General features: G+C 40.0%; 1 protein-coding gene across 3 annotated transcripts; it reads right to left on the reverse strand.

Annotated features, from left to right (window-relative positions):
- Positions 1-3812: 3812 nt before the first annotated feature.
- On the reverse strand, positions 3813-13727 carry LOC112226772 (GATA-binding factor 6-B). Of its 3 annotated transcripts, none has more exons than XM_024391308.2 (7): positions 13587-13727; positions 11768-12730; positions 10325-10491; positions 9521-9646; positions 9148-9235; positions 8946-9034; positions 3813-6807 (listed from the first exon to the last, which is right to left on the reverse strand). In XM_024391308.2, exons 2-7 carry the CDS (start codon positions 12672-12674, stop codon positions 6637-6639), a joined length of 1548 nt encoding a protein of 515 aa, XP_024247076.1. In that variant the 5' UTR covers positions 12675-12730; positions 13587-13727; the 3' UTR covers positions 3813-6636. The 3 variants fall into 3 exon arrangements, with proteins under 3 accessions (XP_024247076.1, XP_024247078.1, XP_024247079.1); XM_024391310.2 differs by having other exon boundaries at positions 13591-13684; XM_024391311.2 differs by lacking the exon at positions 13587-13727 and adding an exon at positions 13019-13534.
- Positions 13728-14089: the final 362 nt, after the last annotated feature.

The following is a 14089-nucleotide window of genomic DNA, read 5'->3' on the forward strand; positions in this document are numbered from 1 at the left end:
TTTCTCACCAAAGCCCCATACACTACCCACCATTGCGACCTGTACACTATCGTTGGTTGGCCCTCGCTTCATACTCGTCGCCAAACCCACTGGCTACAGGTTATCTACAAGTCTCTGCTAGGTAAAGCCCCGCCTTATCTCAGCTCACTGGTCACCATAGCAGCACACACTCGTAGCACTCGCACCAGCAGGTATATCTCACTGGTCACCCGCAAAGCCAATTCCTCCTTTCCTCCTTTCCTTCCAGTTCTCTGCTGCCCATGACTGGAACGAATTGCAAAACTCTCTGAAGCTGGAGACTCACATCTCCCTCACTAGCTTTAAGCACCAGCTGTCAGAGCAGTTTACAGATCACTGCACCTGTACTTAGCCTATCTGTAAACAGCTCATCTATCTACCTACTTCATCCCCATACTGGTATTTATTTATTTATTTATTTTGCTCCTTTGCACCCCAGTATCTCTACCTGCACATTCATCTTCTGCCAATCTCCCATTCCAGTGTTTAATTGCTATATTGTAATTACTTCGCCACCATGGCCTATTTATTTCCGTAACTTACCTCATTTGCACTCACTGTATATAGACTTTTTGTTTTCTTTTGTTCTACTGTATTATTGACTGTATGTTTTGTTTATTCCATGTGTAACTCTGTGTTGTTGTATGTGTCGAATTGCTACGCTTTGTCTTGACCAGGTTGCAGTTGCAAATGAGAACTTGTTCTCAACTAGCCTACCTGGTTAAATAAAGGTGAAATAAATAAATAAATAAAATAAATGTCCTTCATTACACTGGCGGGCCCCAGTGGCAATAGATTAGTAGATTAGTAATACCAAAAGTTTACCTTGACTCGGAAGAGTTCCAGTGTTGTGTTGGAAAGTCATAGCCAGCTAGCTAACACAGCTAACATAGCATTGCTCTGTTTGAGCAGGGTTTTTCAGTAGGCTAAACTAGCTAGCTGCATTTGCTAGCTAAGTAAGTGAAACTGAAAGTTTTAAAAAATGACAATCTTTATCTCTTGCTCTATTTCTCTCTTGCTTCTCAATTTTGGAAGAAATTAATTTGTTCAAAACTGTTCAACTATTGTCTTTCTATCTCTTTGAGTCAACTACTCACCAGCTTTTATACACTGCTGTGCTAGCTAGCTGTAGTTTATGCTTTCAGTACTAGATTAATTCTCTGATCCTTTGTTTGGGTGGACAACATGTCAGTTCCTGCTGCAAAAGCTCTGATAGGCTGGAGGACGTCCTCCGGAAGTTACATAATTACTGTGTAAGTCTATGGAAGGGGGTGAGAACCGTGAGCCTCCAAGGTTTTGTATTTAAGTCAATGTACCCAGAGCCGGATGGAAGCTAGCTGTCCTCCGGGTATAACATGGTGCTACCTTACAGAGTGCTGTTAATGCTACTGTAGACCTTCTTTGCAAAATAGTATGTTTTAATCAGTTATTCTGTAACCTAATTATATTTAGTATAGTTTTATATAAAAAATTATAACTTTTTTAATGTTTTACCATTTTTATTTTAATGAAATTCACTGAGAAGGGTGGTCCTTCCCTTCCTCCTCTGAGGAGCCTCCACTGATTAGGACCCAACGGAAGAAAACAGTCTAAGACAGGGACAAATTCCCTATATTTTTCCAATAAGAGCCGCTGGTTTTTGTTTTCCATTGAAAAAATAGTTTACTACTCTATTAGAAAAAAAGGTGCTATCTAGAACCTTAAAGGGCTCTTCGGCTGTCCCCATAGGAGAACCCTTTGAAGAACCCTTTTTTGTTTCCAGGTAGAACCATGTTGAGTTCCATGTAGAACCCTTTCCACAGAGAGTTCTATGGAGAGTTCTATGCGGCAGCCTGAAGAACCCTTTTGATACCCTTTTTCTAAGATAATATGGTGTGCCCTAATGAATGTTACCCAGGCTTGCAGTCTCTCTGTCCTCATGCTGTGCTGTGCTGCTAACTGTTTACCTTGGCTCCAGTCCTCCCGCCAGAGGACTTTCAACTCAGTAGCACTGCCCTCGGGAGTGACACGGACTCTCTTACTCACTGTCTAAATAAAGCAGCCTTAGGCGTCAGTTGCTGTGTGTGTGTATCCTTCTCTATCTCTCTGTCTGTCTTTCTCTCTCTCTCACACACACTTGCTCTTTCACTCTAATTCTCTCTCTCTTTCTGTCTCTGCCAATTTAGAATAGCACATTCAACACAGATAAGACTCTGTTACGCTGCTCAGTGACAAATACATCAGCCTATTGCACCATTCACCAAACTCCTAAAATAGGTTTGAGGCTTTGGTTTGTGTCACTTGTCAGTTCTTACTACCGATCTTCACAGCTACAGATGGTGAAATAACATAGAGTGACTGTTGTCATGCGCATGACCCTCAAGCCTAAGCACATGAATTCAGAGTAACAAATGGGAGGAGGGCCTCAGTGATGTAACCTGTTGTGAATCCTCTTAGAAAAAAAGGTGCTAACTCGAACCTAAAAGGGTTCTTCGGCTGTCCCCATAGGAGAACCCTTTGAATAACCCCTTTTGGTTCCAAGTAGAATTTCTGCTTCTGCTTCTTTTGGGTCCTTGTAGAACCCTTTCCACATCGAACCCCAAATACTTCTACCTGGAACCAAAAAAAGTTGATCCATGGGGACAGCTGCAAAGTGTACCTGGAAGACATTACTAGCCCAGGACCACTTCATAAATTCATAGACCTATAAATATTTGTTCTTATTTTAGGTTTCACACTACGTTTGATTTACATATCTAAAGGAAAGTTTGTAATTTGTCTCGTTTGCAGCAGAGCCTATTTAAAGTTTGTGTGAGATCATTTCTGTTAAAGGCCCATTGCAATCAAAAACGTGATTTACCTGTGTTTTATATATATATATATTTCCACACTACGAGGTTGGAATAATACTGTGAAATTGTGAAAAGGGTGATAAGAGCTGTTTGATGAGACCGGCTGAAATGACAGCCTGAAATATCAGCCTTGTTTTGGTCAGAGGGAGTTTTGGCCTGCCAATTACTTCAAAGACCAATAAGGACGACAACTCCCACTCAGACTACCACATGACAGTCCTAGTAAAACATTTCCTTGAGAAATTGCTCTTTTATAAGTTTGTTTCTCGTTGAAAATATCAATTTAAAAAACAATCATACTAGAGTATTCAATTGTTACCCAGAAATGATTTGATATTGAGATCAATTCAAGCTACTTTGTACCTTTAATATGGATGATGCATAACTGCAACCCCTCAGGCAAAGACTGGAGGGAAATTAAGCCTGCAGACACTTGCCAACTCCTTGGGCATGTGCTATAGAGGAATAAAATACAAAAGATCCAAAAGTGAAAAATAAAGTTGTTGAAGATATTGAACTGGTGACATTATCAAAATAATGGATTATAATAACGTTTTTCCTACACTGGTCTGCTCAAAACTAGTATCGTGCAAGGGGACAGGTAGTACAAAACAATTGCCATTTTCTTATAATAAAAGTGAAACAACATTTAAATAACTTTTACCTCTAAATGATGTATCTGGTTGATGTGCAGTGCAATTTTGAACATAGCTACGCTGACACTCAATAAACTCTCCAACATCAATATGTCAAAATTGCAGCCAGATAACCTAAAGCTCAGGCATAAATCTAGCCATCTCTAAAATGTCTGTGTCTACCTATGGTATAATTTACAAGCTATATTCAATATATTTCACACTGTGACAGGCACAATACACTTGATTTAACACACATTGAAAACACTGATAAAAACCATTGTAGTGATTGCATATCATGGCGTAAAGAAGCAATTGTTGTTGTGTGTAAGAGGAAAGGCTCATTTTAATACAGAATGAGAAAACAACTAGACCAACACTGTCTGGAAATTCAAAACCCTCGGGGATCCATTGCAGCTTCTCATAACATATTTCCCTTGAAAGGTACCATCTTCAAAATGTACAAACTGTAATACACAGTTTTAATAAACGTTTTGTTAACGTTTGGTTTATTATTCCAGCATGAAGTAATATAGTGGAAATCTTCATACAAGTTCAATTTAAAAAAAAAAATGGAAAGTAGGCTAAGGCGATTTATATTTCGGAATATCCGTAGGCTACTAGCTTTTTTCGAACCTCCCTGAATCATGAGGTGAAAGAATTTAAGTGAGGAATACCACTGCCAATTTATTTAATGCCAATATAACAACAAATGTCTAAATATTATTCAAATATAAGGGGTTATTTAATATCACAATTTCAAAATGGTTATATGTACCTTCACAGCAATTGGCTAGATGGAGCTAAAACTCTTGCTGCAAACTCTGGCACATACCACAAAAACACTGTGATACAACGACACACCAACAACGTGTAGATTTCCTTAAAATATTCTGAGATGGGCAATTATTCCAAAATTCACATATCAACAGAACAATTTATTTCAAATATTGAAATAATATCATTTAAAACTGTATCAAGGATAAAAACAACCAACCAAAGGAATACAAATATCCAAACAAAAAAAATAGGAAAAACAATGTTATTAATAAACATGATATTTCAAAAAATAAATAAGTCCAGAAAAAAAACTATTACCAGGCCCCGTTTCAGCTGAACGACCCTGATGATGAAACTGAAATGCATTTTAAAACGGCAGTTTCACAATGACCTTCAGATTCATTCCACCGAAAATTGACATTCCCCAGAGAACGAGAGGAATTTGTCTGGCCCTAAAATGGATCCACCGAGAGTTCTGCTGAGCGAGGCGCCATTCACACCCCTGCTGGAGGAGAGGGAGACATACAGTATGATCTGTGTATTGAATGGGAAAGTCATATTTCCACTTCAAAAGTTGAAAGTCAGGAATATGTACTGTAGAGCTTTTGACATATTTTGAGTAAAAATACAAGGGCGCGTTTGTATTCCACTTTTTGTTGCGTGTTGAGTCAAACCAAAATCAACAGTGATTTGTCATATAAGGTCATTATGTCTTGAAACCAGTGAAAGGTTGTTTTCTACCTACATATGAATATTTTCACGTCACTGAAACATAATTCTTGGCATAAATCACACTTTTAAGATTATTCTCAATTGAAGCTACAGTTTCATCACCGTGTGTAAATGTGTAACATTTTTCTCATTGACTAATTTTGTTTTATGACAGTCTACAGTTGGTTGTAGGAACAGCCATTACTCTTTTATCAACCAAAAACGTATGAGGGGCAATTTATCAATTCCGCATATGTTTGTCCATATAGCAACATTACAGTATTTTATGTTGACATTATTTAGCCTTTTCATTTCATTTTTGTCAAATTTGATATAAACATCAAATGCATGTATAAATGTATACTGTTTCTACCAGTTAGGTAGTCTTTGTTGCAGCCAGATAATATTGCAGCAGTCTTCTTTTGCCGTTTTGTATTGTAACAAAAATATGCATCTATAAAACAATTGTGGGTGCCATTCATTCAAACAGTACTTAGCTAGCTGTTGTACACGTGTCAAAGATTTTGCGGACATGTTCTCTCTTTTCCTCGCCTAAAAAAAAAAAACACTTCTACCAATTTCTTTAAAAAAAATAGTACCATAAAGTGAAGAGCATTTTAATTTAATCTGTAGGATTTAATTATTTGCGAATTGAGTTAATCATTCAAAACAAAAACTGACCGACATAGGATGTCGCAGTCTTTGATACCCTGTTTAAAACCAAGAGTTTCAGTCAGATACAGTGAGAGCTATCAGTGGAAAAACGTGCAGATTTACGATCACTGTTAACAACTACTAACTCAACAAGAGAGAAGGAAATACAAAAGTATATTAAAAAACGAAGATATAAGATTTTTTTGTTGTTTCAGTTCTACTCTATGTCCATATCTTTATTTAACAATCATAGTCATATTTTCAACAATGGAAGATTAATAAATACTTTCTCTTGATTCAGGAAGGTTGTCTTGGTAACTTGATAGCTTGATTCCAGTTGCAAAAAAAATGATAATCAAAATGTCCTCTGTATGCATGGTTGCGCTTTTCTTAAGCACTAATATCCAATTAACCACCTTTGTCTTGAGTGGGGGAATCCATAACATTATGTACAGGTTTCTTCATTTCAGACATTTTATCCACCTCCGTAGCTGAGCGAGAGAAAGAGAGCGAGAGGAGAAGAGAAGAGAAGAGAAGAGAAGAGAAGAGAAGAGAAGAGAAGAGAAGAGAAGAGAAGAGAAGAGAAGAGAAGAGAAGAGAAGAGAAGAGAAGAGAAGAGAAGAGAAGAGAAGAGAAGAGAAGAGAAGAGAAGAGAAGAGAAGAGAAGAGAAGAGACAGAGAACAGCAGGTCGGTCCGGAACACATCCGAACTGCAGAGTGTCAAGAATGCATCAACAGGCCTCCTCTCACATATTTCCCTTTCTGTTAAGGCACTAAGGTTTTCTCATATAATTCTGGAAATCAATCCCAAATATTCCACAGACGTTTCAAACTTGCATGAGCGTGGAGGGAGGGGGGGGGGCTGTCTCTGTCCAACTGTTGTTAGCTGGGAAGTAGGAAACAGACCCAGAACCATCAAGGCACAGAATATTTCCACCACACAGCAGCAGGACATCCAGAGAGAGAGAGAGAGGATAGTGTGGTGGGTTCCATCCACAGCTCGGGACTCAGGCAAGAGCCATGGGGCACCAGGACTCTCCCCTGACGGAGCCGGCTATGTCTGGAGACTGGGTGAGGCCCACGCTGGTGTAGAGACTATCCTGGCCTGGGTACTTCACGACGGCAGAGCCATCAGAGCCTGAGCCATCCGCTGGTCCACTCAGGACAGAGGACTGGACCTGGAATAGGACAGAGAAATGTTAGTCACAGATTCAAAAGAAATGACTGGGTCTTTCCATAAAATAAGTGCCTTTTTGCATCCCTTTGATATTTTTACTAGAAATTGTGAACCAATGTTGAATTTTAAAAGCCTGGTATATTACATGAAGTGCCCTTAAATATAGACCACATGTATAATTCAATAAATTACATGAACCCTGTTATGTGAACTGAACACTCGTTTTTAATATGGTGAAACTATTCTTAAAACATTTAAATAAGAAACATTGAATATCTAATAGTCAATAGTGTAAAAGCCGGTGAGCTGGTTTGACTATTTTTGGCAATTTTCTGGTGTTTTGTGGTAGAAAACTGATCGGTTGAAACATAACACATCCACCTTCTTAACCATAGATAGACAAGCTAGAAATGTTTTAGCACATTTTGTTTACTTTTTTAAAGCTTGAAATCAATTGCTGCTCCCTGTTGCACACAACAAGCTTCCATTCCTCCTGTCACAAGGGGATTTAAGGCTGATTTAAGATGAAATCGTCAACCATGTTATGTCAACCCTGTTACTTTATTTGCCACTTAATAGGCACTCACCATAGTACGTTTTTATATAAAATCTTGAGACGGGAAAATGTATTTTTTATGAAGGTGAAAATGTGCTCTTAATGACAGAATGTGAAAATAAGGCGAAATCAAACTTTTTGGGGCCAAATTAACATTTCTTAAAAGGCACGGAATCGGTGGAACGACCCTCCTATTCTCCATTGGTTTTCTATAGTCACAGCCAGTGCTTCCAGAAGCCTATCAATGATAAATCTTCATTTGTAACTGCTAAAATGGATATACATTGAGTGTACAAAACATTAAGAACACCTTCCTGATCTTGAGTTTTGCCCTCAGAGCAGTCTCAATGAGTGGTGGATCACTCTTGATACACACGGGAAACTGTTGCGTGTGGAAAAACAAGCAAAGTTGCAGTTTGTGAAACAAACCGGTGCGCCCGGCACCTACTACCATACCCCATTCAAAGGCACTTACATCTTTTGTCTTGCCCATTTACCCTCTGAATGGCACTCATACACAACCCATGTCTCAGTTGTCTCAAGGCTTAAAAATCCAACTTTAGAGAACAAGTGACATCAGCGTTTGCCTGCTGAGTCTGTCATGCAAAGAACAGGTGTTCATAATGTTTTGTACACTCAGTGTATAGCCCTATATGCAGTGAATCTCCACATTATTATAGCAAACCGGCCCATTTATCAAATGATAGGAACAGACAAATGTCATGAATAAAATGTACTTTAAATAGCCCTGTAATATTGTTTAATTTGGAACAAATCAGAGACTATGTTTTAGGACAAAATTCCGAAGAGCATCATCTCTGAGAAATGCAGACCACTTCCCAGAACCCATTACAGACAGCCTTTAAATACCCCTGAAGACACCAGATACAGTAGGCTACATCCCACATACCGTATGACTCAATACTTATGAATCCAGTATTATCAGGCCAATATTATTGCTATCACGAACATATAAGATGAAAGTGTATTATTAGGGGCGGCAGGGTGGCCTAGTGGTTAGAGCGTTGGACAGTAACTGAAAGGTTGCAAGTTCAAATCCCTGAGCTGACAAGATACAAATCTGTCGTTCTGCCCCTGAACAGGCAGTTAACCCACTGTTCCTAGGCCATCATTGAAAATAAGAATTTGTTCTTAACTGACTTGCCTAGTAAAATAAAGGTAAAATTTAAAAAATTTGCCTGCCTGCTCCTACATTTGTCAACAGTATTCATTCAAAAGAATACCAATTAGTGCAATAAATAAAATGATAAAATCCTATATATATATATATATATATATATATAGGATATATATTAATATATATATATATTAAGTAAAAGTGGGTCTATCCTACCAAAACCGTGGACTTGTATTTGACGCTAACTGAAATGTGTGGGAAGAATTCAGCCGTGCATAATTTGTTACACAAGACATATCCGAGGAGGGGACATCAGTCGAATCTCAATTGCAAACGACCTTGAGTCCGTTTTTATAACACACGCGGCCTATCCCGCACCTGAATATTCGTTTTCTTTTTGAATACGCTATATCAAAATATGGATCGTTCGTATTAACCCTGGCACCTGCGTGTTGGGAGAGCTGTTCTTCGAGCAGTCTTCAGAGTTGGAAGAAGACGTCGACGTCGGAGTCATGGCGACTGAATTGCTATTTCCTGTGGTAAAATGATTTAAAAAGTATATATATATATAAAGAGAACCATACAAATGAAGCATTTCAATTATACAACAGAGAGAGAGAGAGAGAGAGAGAGAGGGATCTGCTTACCAGAGGATCCCTTGGTTTTGTTCAAAGTTTTAGGTTTTCTTTTCCTCGTCTGAATTCCCTCTTTCTTCATTGCGAGCGGCCGAGGTACCTGCAAAAATAACGACTACATTAGTCTGTCATGTTTTTTGGTTACACGTACAATGAATGAAAACATGTACATTGTCCTTTAAATATAAACTTTATTATTAATAATAATAATAATTTATTAGACACACTGAATACACTGATCCCGTTTAATATTGTTCTCCATAGTCATTGAAACAATTACGCACGGTAATTAGGCACGTGTCAGTTACAATATTCTCTGCATTTGTCGAACATGAAGTTAATAAAAAGGGGTAACTTGTGACATAATGTAAAGATTGTGTCTTACTCCATGTAATTTTGTGTAGAGCCCACATGCGTTGCAGACCGGTTCTCCTTCTGCGTTTCTGCGCCACAAGGTGGTTGTGCTCGTCTGACAGTTGGCGCAGGAGAGGCCGATTCGCCGGGATGATGACTGGGAAAAGGCAATATATAAACAACGATAAACACACTGGAACATAAAGATATGAAGCTACGATTAAGCAAAGGTGAGCGTGTGCTGTAAACGTGAAATTGAGAGATGTCTGAGCCCGCGGCTACCTGACTAATGGAATCTTTGGCTGGGATCCAAGCACTTTAATTCATCATTGGATATGAAGGGCATGGATTCTCCTCTCTTATGACTTATGACTCTCTTTCTGTTATCTGCACTAATTTCCGAACAATAATATTGGTCATATTCATGTCATCCATTTAACTGGCAGTTACGTTCAGCTTATTACCATGAATTTCATTGTCAGTGAGTTCGTGGAAAAAGGGCATCAGTCGTTTGTTAGTGTGCGTAATAATAACTGCGTAATGGCGCCAGGAGAATGTGTGTCTGAAAAGTTTTTTTTTCCGTCACGTAGCCTCTGTACACTTGTTGACCCTGACTAAATTACCGATATGACAGCCAGAATGACCTTGTTAATATATGAACGCTGGCTAAATTGAGGGTGCAATAAAATGGTCTACCGTTTAAGTGAATTTTTTGTCCCAAAAAAAATCACCATAAGGAGTATAGAGATCTGAGGTGATAACCTTAAGCCATTGCTTTAAATAAATAGACAGGAAATTGAGTGGTTAAGTAGTCCCCTGAGCGTGTTCAGCTTACCATCCGCTTCTGTGGTTTAATTAATGGCCGACTGAGTCCATTCATTTTGCTGTACAGGCCGCAGGCGTTGCAGAGAAAGTGGCCCGTGCCATCGCGTCTCCAGAGCGGCGTTGAGATGGAGCCGCAGTTGACGCATTCCCTGCTCTCTCCCAGGTCGTCGAGAATATCTGCGGGAAACAGATAGGCAATACACCAATCACTTACATGACACTTCAGAGAGGTGCTTGGGCATTAAAAGAGCCATGATTTTTCTTAGGCTTAATTGAGCACCTGCCTTGAAATATGTTATCGTACATTGTACATTTTTAAGTTGAAAAAAAATGATTATTCACCATTATTTTCAAAATGAGGTATATTCTAGGCATATGTGATAGCAAATTAAGATTATACATTCAATATACAAGGAGATTGCTCGTTTGACTGTACTTTAGCTATTTTATCTATGTCTAATGCATTAAGTTACTTTAAGAAACTCATAATGTTTCCATACTGGTTTTATATGTGCAGTCAGAGGGTGTAATCAACAATGTATTTATTTGAGTTACACCAATAAAAATATCAAAATATGATAGGTTTAGAAGTCGTTATAAAACAGTTGATATCAGGGATAGGCCTAAACTTTAATTCACGCAACAAATGCATTGATAATAGCCTATGTAACTAATATATAGCCTTCACTCTTAGAAAAAAGGTTTCGGGTAGAACCAAAAAGTGTTATATTGCTTGCTTCATTTATGGCACCCCTAAAGGTTCTAATATAGAACCATTTTGTAGGGTTCTTTGATCAGAACCCCATCAGAACCCCAGGGGTTTTTCACTGAACCAAAATTGGGGTTCTACCAACCTTTGGGGTTGCCATATGTGAAGCAAGTATAGAACCCTTTTTGATTCTATCCAGAACCTTTTTTTCTAAGAGTGTAGGGCTCCCGAGTGGCGCAGCGGTCTAAGGCACTGTATTTCAGTATAAGAGGCGACACTACAGACACCGTGGTTTGAATCCAGGCTGTATCACAACCGGCCTTCATTGTGAGTCCCCTTAGGGCGGCGCACAATTGGCCTAGCGTCTTCCGGGTTTGGCCGGTGTGGGCAGTCATTGTAAATACGAATTTGTTCTCAACTGACTTACCTAGTTAAATAAATAAAACATATAGCCTAATTAACTTGCTATTCTAAAATGGAACATATTTACCATGTCTTACCATTACTATAAAACATGTATTTTAGCTCCGATAATTTCCTTAACCAAATTGAATTAGAATTTATTGGGGCCCATTAGACCTAAACACTTGTAATCGTAAATTATCATCACATTATTTCACCCATGCCCTTGTTGCTTATGCGTTTAAACAGCTATTCGATAGATGGAGAACTAAAGTTCTCACATAATGGAAGTCCACATCATTAATCAGCTTTCTTCGACACTTTTGGGAATAGTAAGCCTACCTCCATTGGGGCCTCGAATCGTCAAGGGCGCACCTCTGCTTTGCAAAGTGTGCAACATGGTGTTATCGAATGGTCCTCCAGGCCAAGGCGAGGACAACTGGGATAGCTGCGGTCCAACATACGGGGAGTAGGGACTGGTGTAGGATCCACCGAGGGGCCGCGGGAGACCGTACTGGTCTCGACTGCCCACATTCAGCGGGTTACTGTAGCCGTTATCCCTGGACGCTACGTTGTTCATTGGCGGGCTTGGAGGGTAATGGAAACGGTTGGAGGTATGAGGACTCCCGGTGCTGTAGGAGGGACTCTCCGGAGTAGACTGCGACCAGACTGAATGGCTTGTGACCGCATGACTAGGCTGTGCCGACCCGCTGGCTTGCAAATAAGGGAGGCTGGATATCATGGGTCCCACCCGGGAGCTCGGTACATACACTGGAGAGTTGGGGTTGGAGTGCATATAGCCCCCAGAGGGCGAGTCGTACCCCGCCTGGCTCTGGTGGGCCGCCGCGATGGCTAGTGTTTGATACATGTCGCTGGGGTCGACGATAAGGCCACCCTTGTGGTGCGGGTGCGCTCCACTAGAGATGATTAGTTTGTTGCCCTGGTCTAAATCCGTGAACAGCGTGATGTCCTCTGTGGTGGGCAGGGCAGTGTTGTTGTTGTGGTGTCCGTGTCCGAAGTGAACGTAGGAGTGTAGAGATGGTCTACCTGGCCCCTCGTCGCGCCGGTGTCCCACTAAGTCAAGTTGATCGGTTGTCGGCGGTGACCTGAGTCCCTCCGAGTCGTGCGCGTGGCCGTGACTGTCCCTCCTGCCCTGACCGCCGTGTAAGTAGCTCTGTTCAGCCGGTGACCCTGGGCTGCTGGACACTTCTTGCTTAACCATGGACCAGCTGTTTTCGCCCAGGTCCATCCAGGATCCCTTTCCATACACCGTAGGGCTAGAAAATCGTGAGGGTGTTGTCTGCCCTGGGAATGAGAGAGAATATGTTATTATCAAGATCAAGTAGGCTAAAAGGGTAGATCATATTGTGAATTGTTAACTTAAAACAGGTCCTTGGGCGTCAAGTAACTATTTCTGGTATCATAAAGGATATATGAGATGAGGTAATCAAAATCTTATTACAATCTCAAATATTCTTCCCAAAGATTTGGTCCAAAGAGTTACATTTGAATTAACTTTCAAGCGATACTATTAATTTGCAAGAAACATGTAATCCCCCATGATAACAATATCATATCAATTCCATAGCTTACCCTCTGGGAAACTGCGTAATACAAACCCAACATAGCCCTTGATGTGGGGCTTGGTTTCATTTTGAAACGTTTTCGCGTAATTTTGAGTACATGACACAAAATGATAGGCGAAAGGCTAGGTTACTTAGCACACAATACTCGATCCTCACTATTAAAACTATATGATGGTTATAGACTAATAGTTACGACATGTTTGGCAATACCACCTAAGGTCCATTAGAAATGTAAGCACACCGCGCGCTCTGACCGGAGGAGTTGAATCCATCCGTGTCAAAACCTTGTCCTCCCCTCTCGAGATAGCCTCTTCATAATTACAAAAAAAACCACACACCGTTACAGATAGGAACAAAATGCAATATATCTTTGGAGCAAAGTGATAACCGCTTGATAAGAAGCATAACAGATAAGACCCAAGAGGCAGGGTAATTGTGACAAACCAATACCCCAAATGATTTAGGTTCTGCGCAACTGGCACCCAGGAGCACGATCACTGAAACCAGATGTTTTACCAAGACTGGACTGAAACATAGAAGACAAAAGAGGAGAGGAAGGATTATTCACCACACACCTACTCGTTCTGTGCCATCGGTCGCTCGTTGAAGTTTCCTATAGTGTCTGGGTCGTAGCTGGTCTCTGGGAAGATAGGAATGAAAACGTTAGCCTACTGCGCGCTTGACGAGGTTTTTAGAGAGGAGGCGCTTCTCGAGGCTGCAGTTGGAATCTGAGGGCGTTCTCTGATTGGATTTCAGTTTAACAAACATATCAACTGGTTGAGGGTGCTAGCCTTTGAGAGACTTGATCATGTCTAAAATTACCCAAACTGTACATGTAATCAATTGAACGTTTCACGGTAGGCTATTGACTTTTTGTTGTTGAAATCAAATCGAAATTCATATAGCAGAGAAAATACATATACAGAGAAAAGCTTGTTTTGGCATCGCACATTGGTTTACTCATAAAATAGTTCAGATGTTCAAAGAAATATGATATTACCTGAGTTTTATTTAGAGCAAAAAGGGGGATTTATCATAATTGACATCAAGCCTGGTTTAAACGGATATTGCGTTCAAA

This window comes from Oncorhynchus tshawytscha, linkage group LG28 (genome assembly GCF_018296145.1).
Source record: "Oncorhynchus tshawytscha isolate Ot180627B linkage group LG28, Otsh_v2.0, whole genome shotgun sequence".
NCBI lineage: Eukaryota > Metazoa > Chordata > Actinopteri > Salmoniformes > Salmonidae > Oncorhynchus > Oncorhynchus tshawytscha.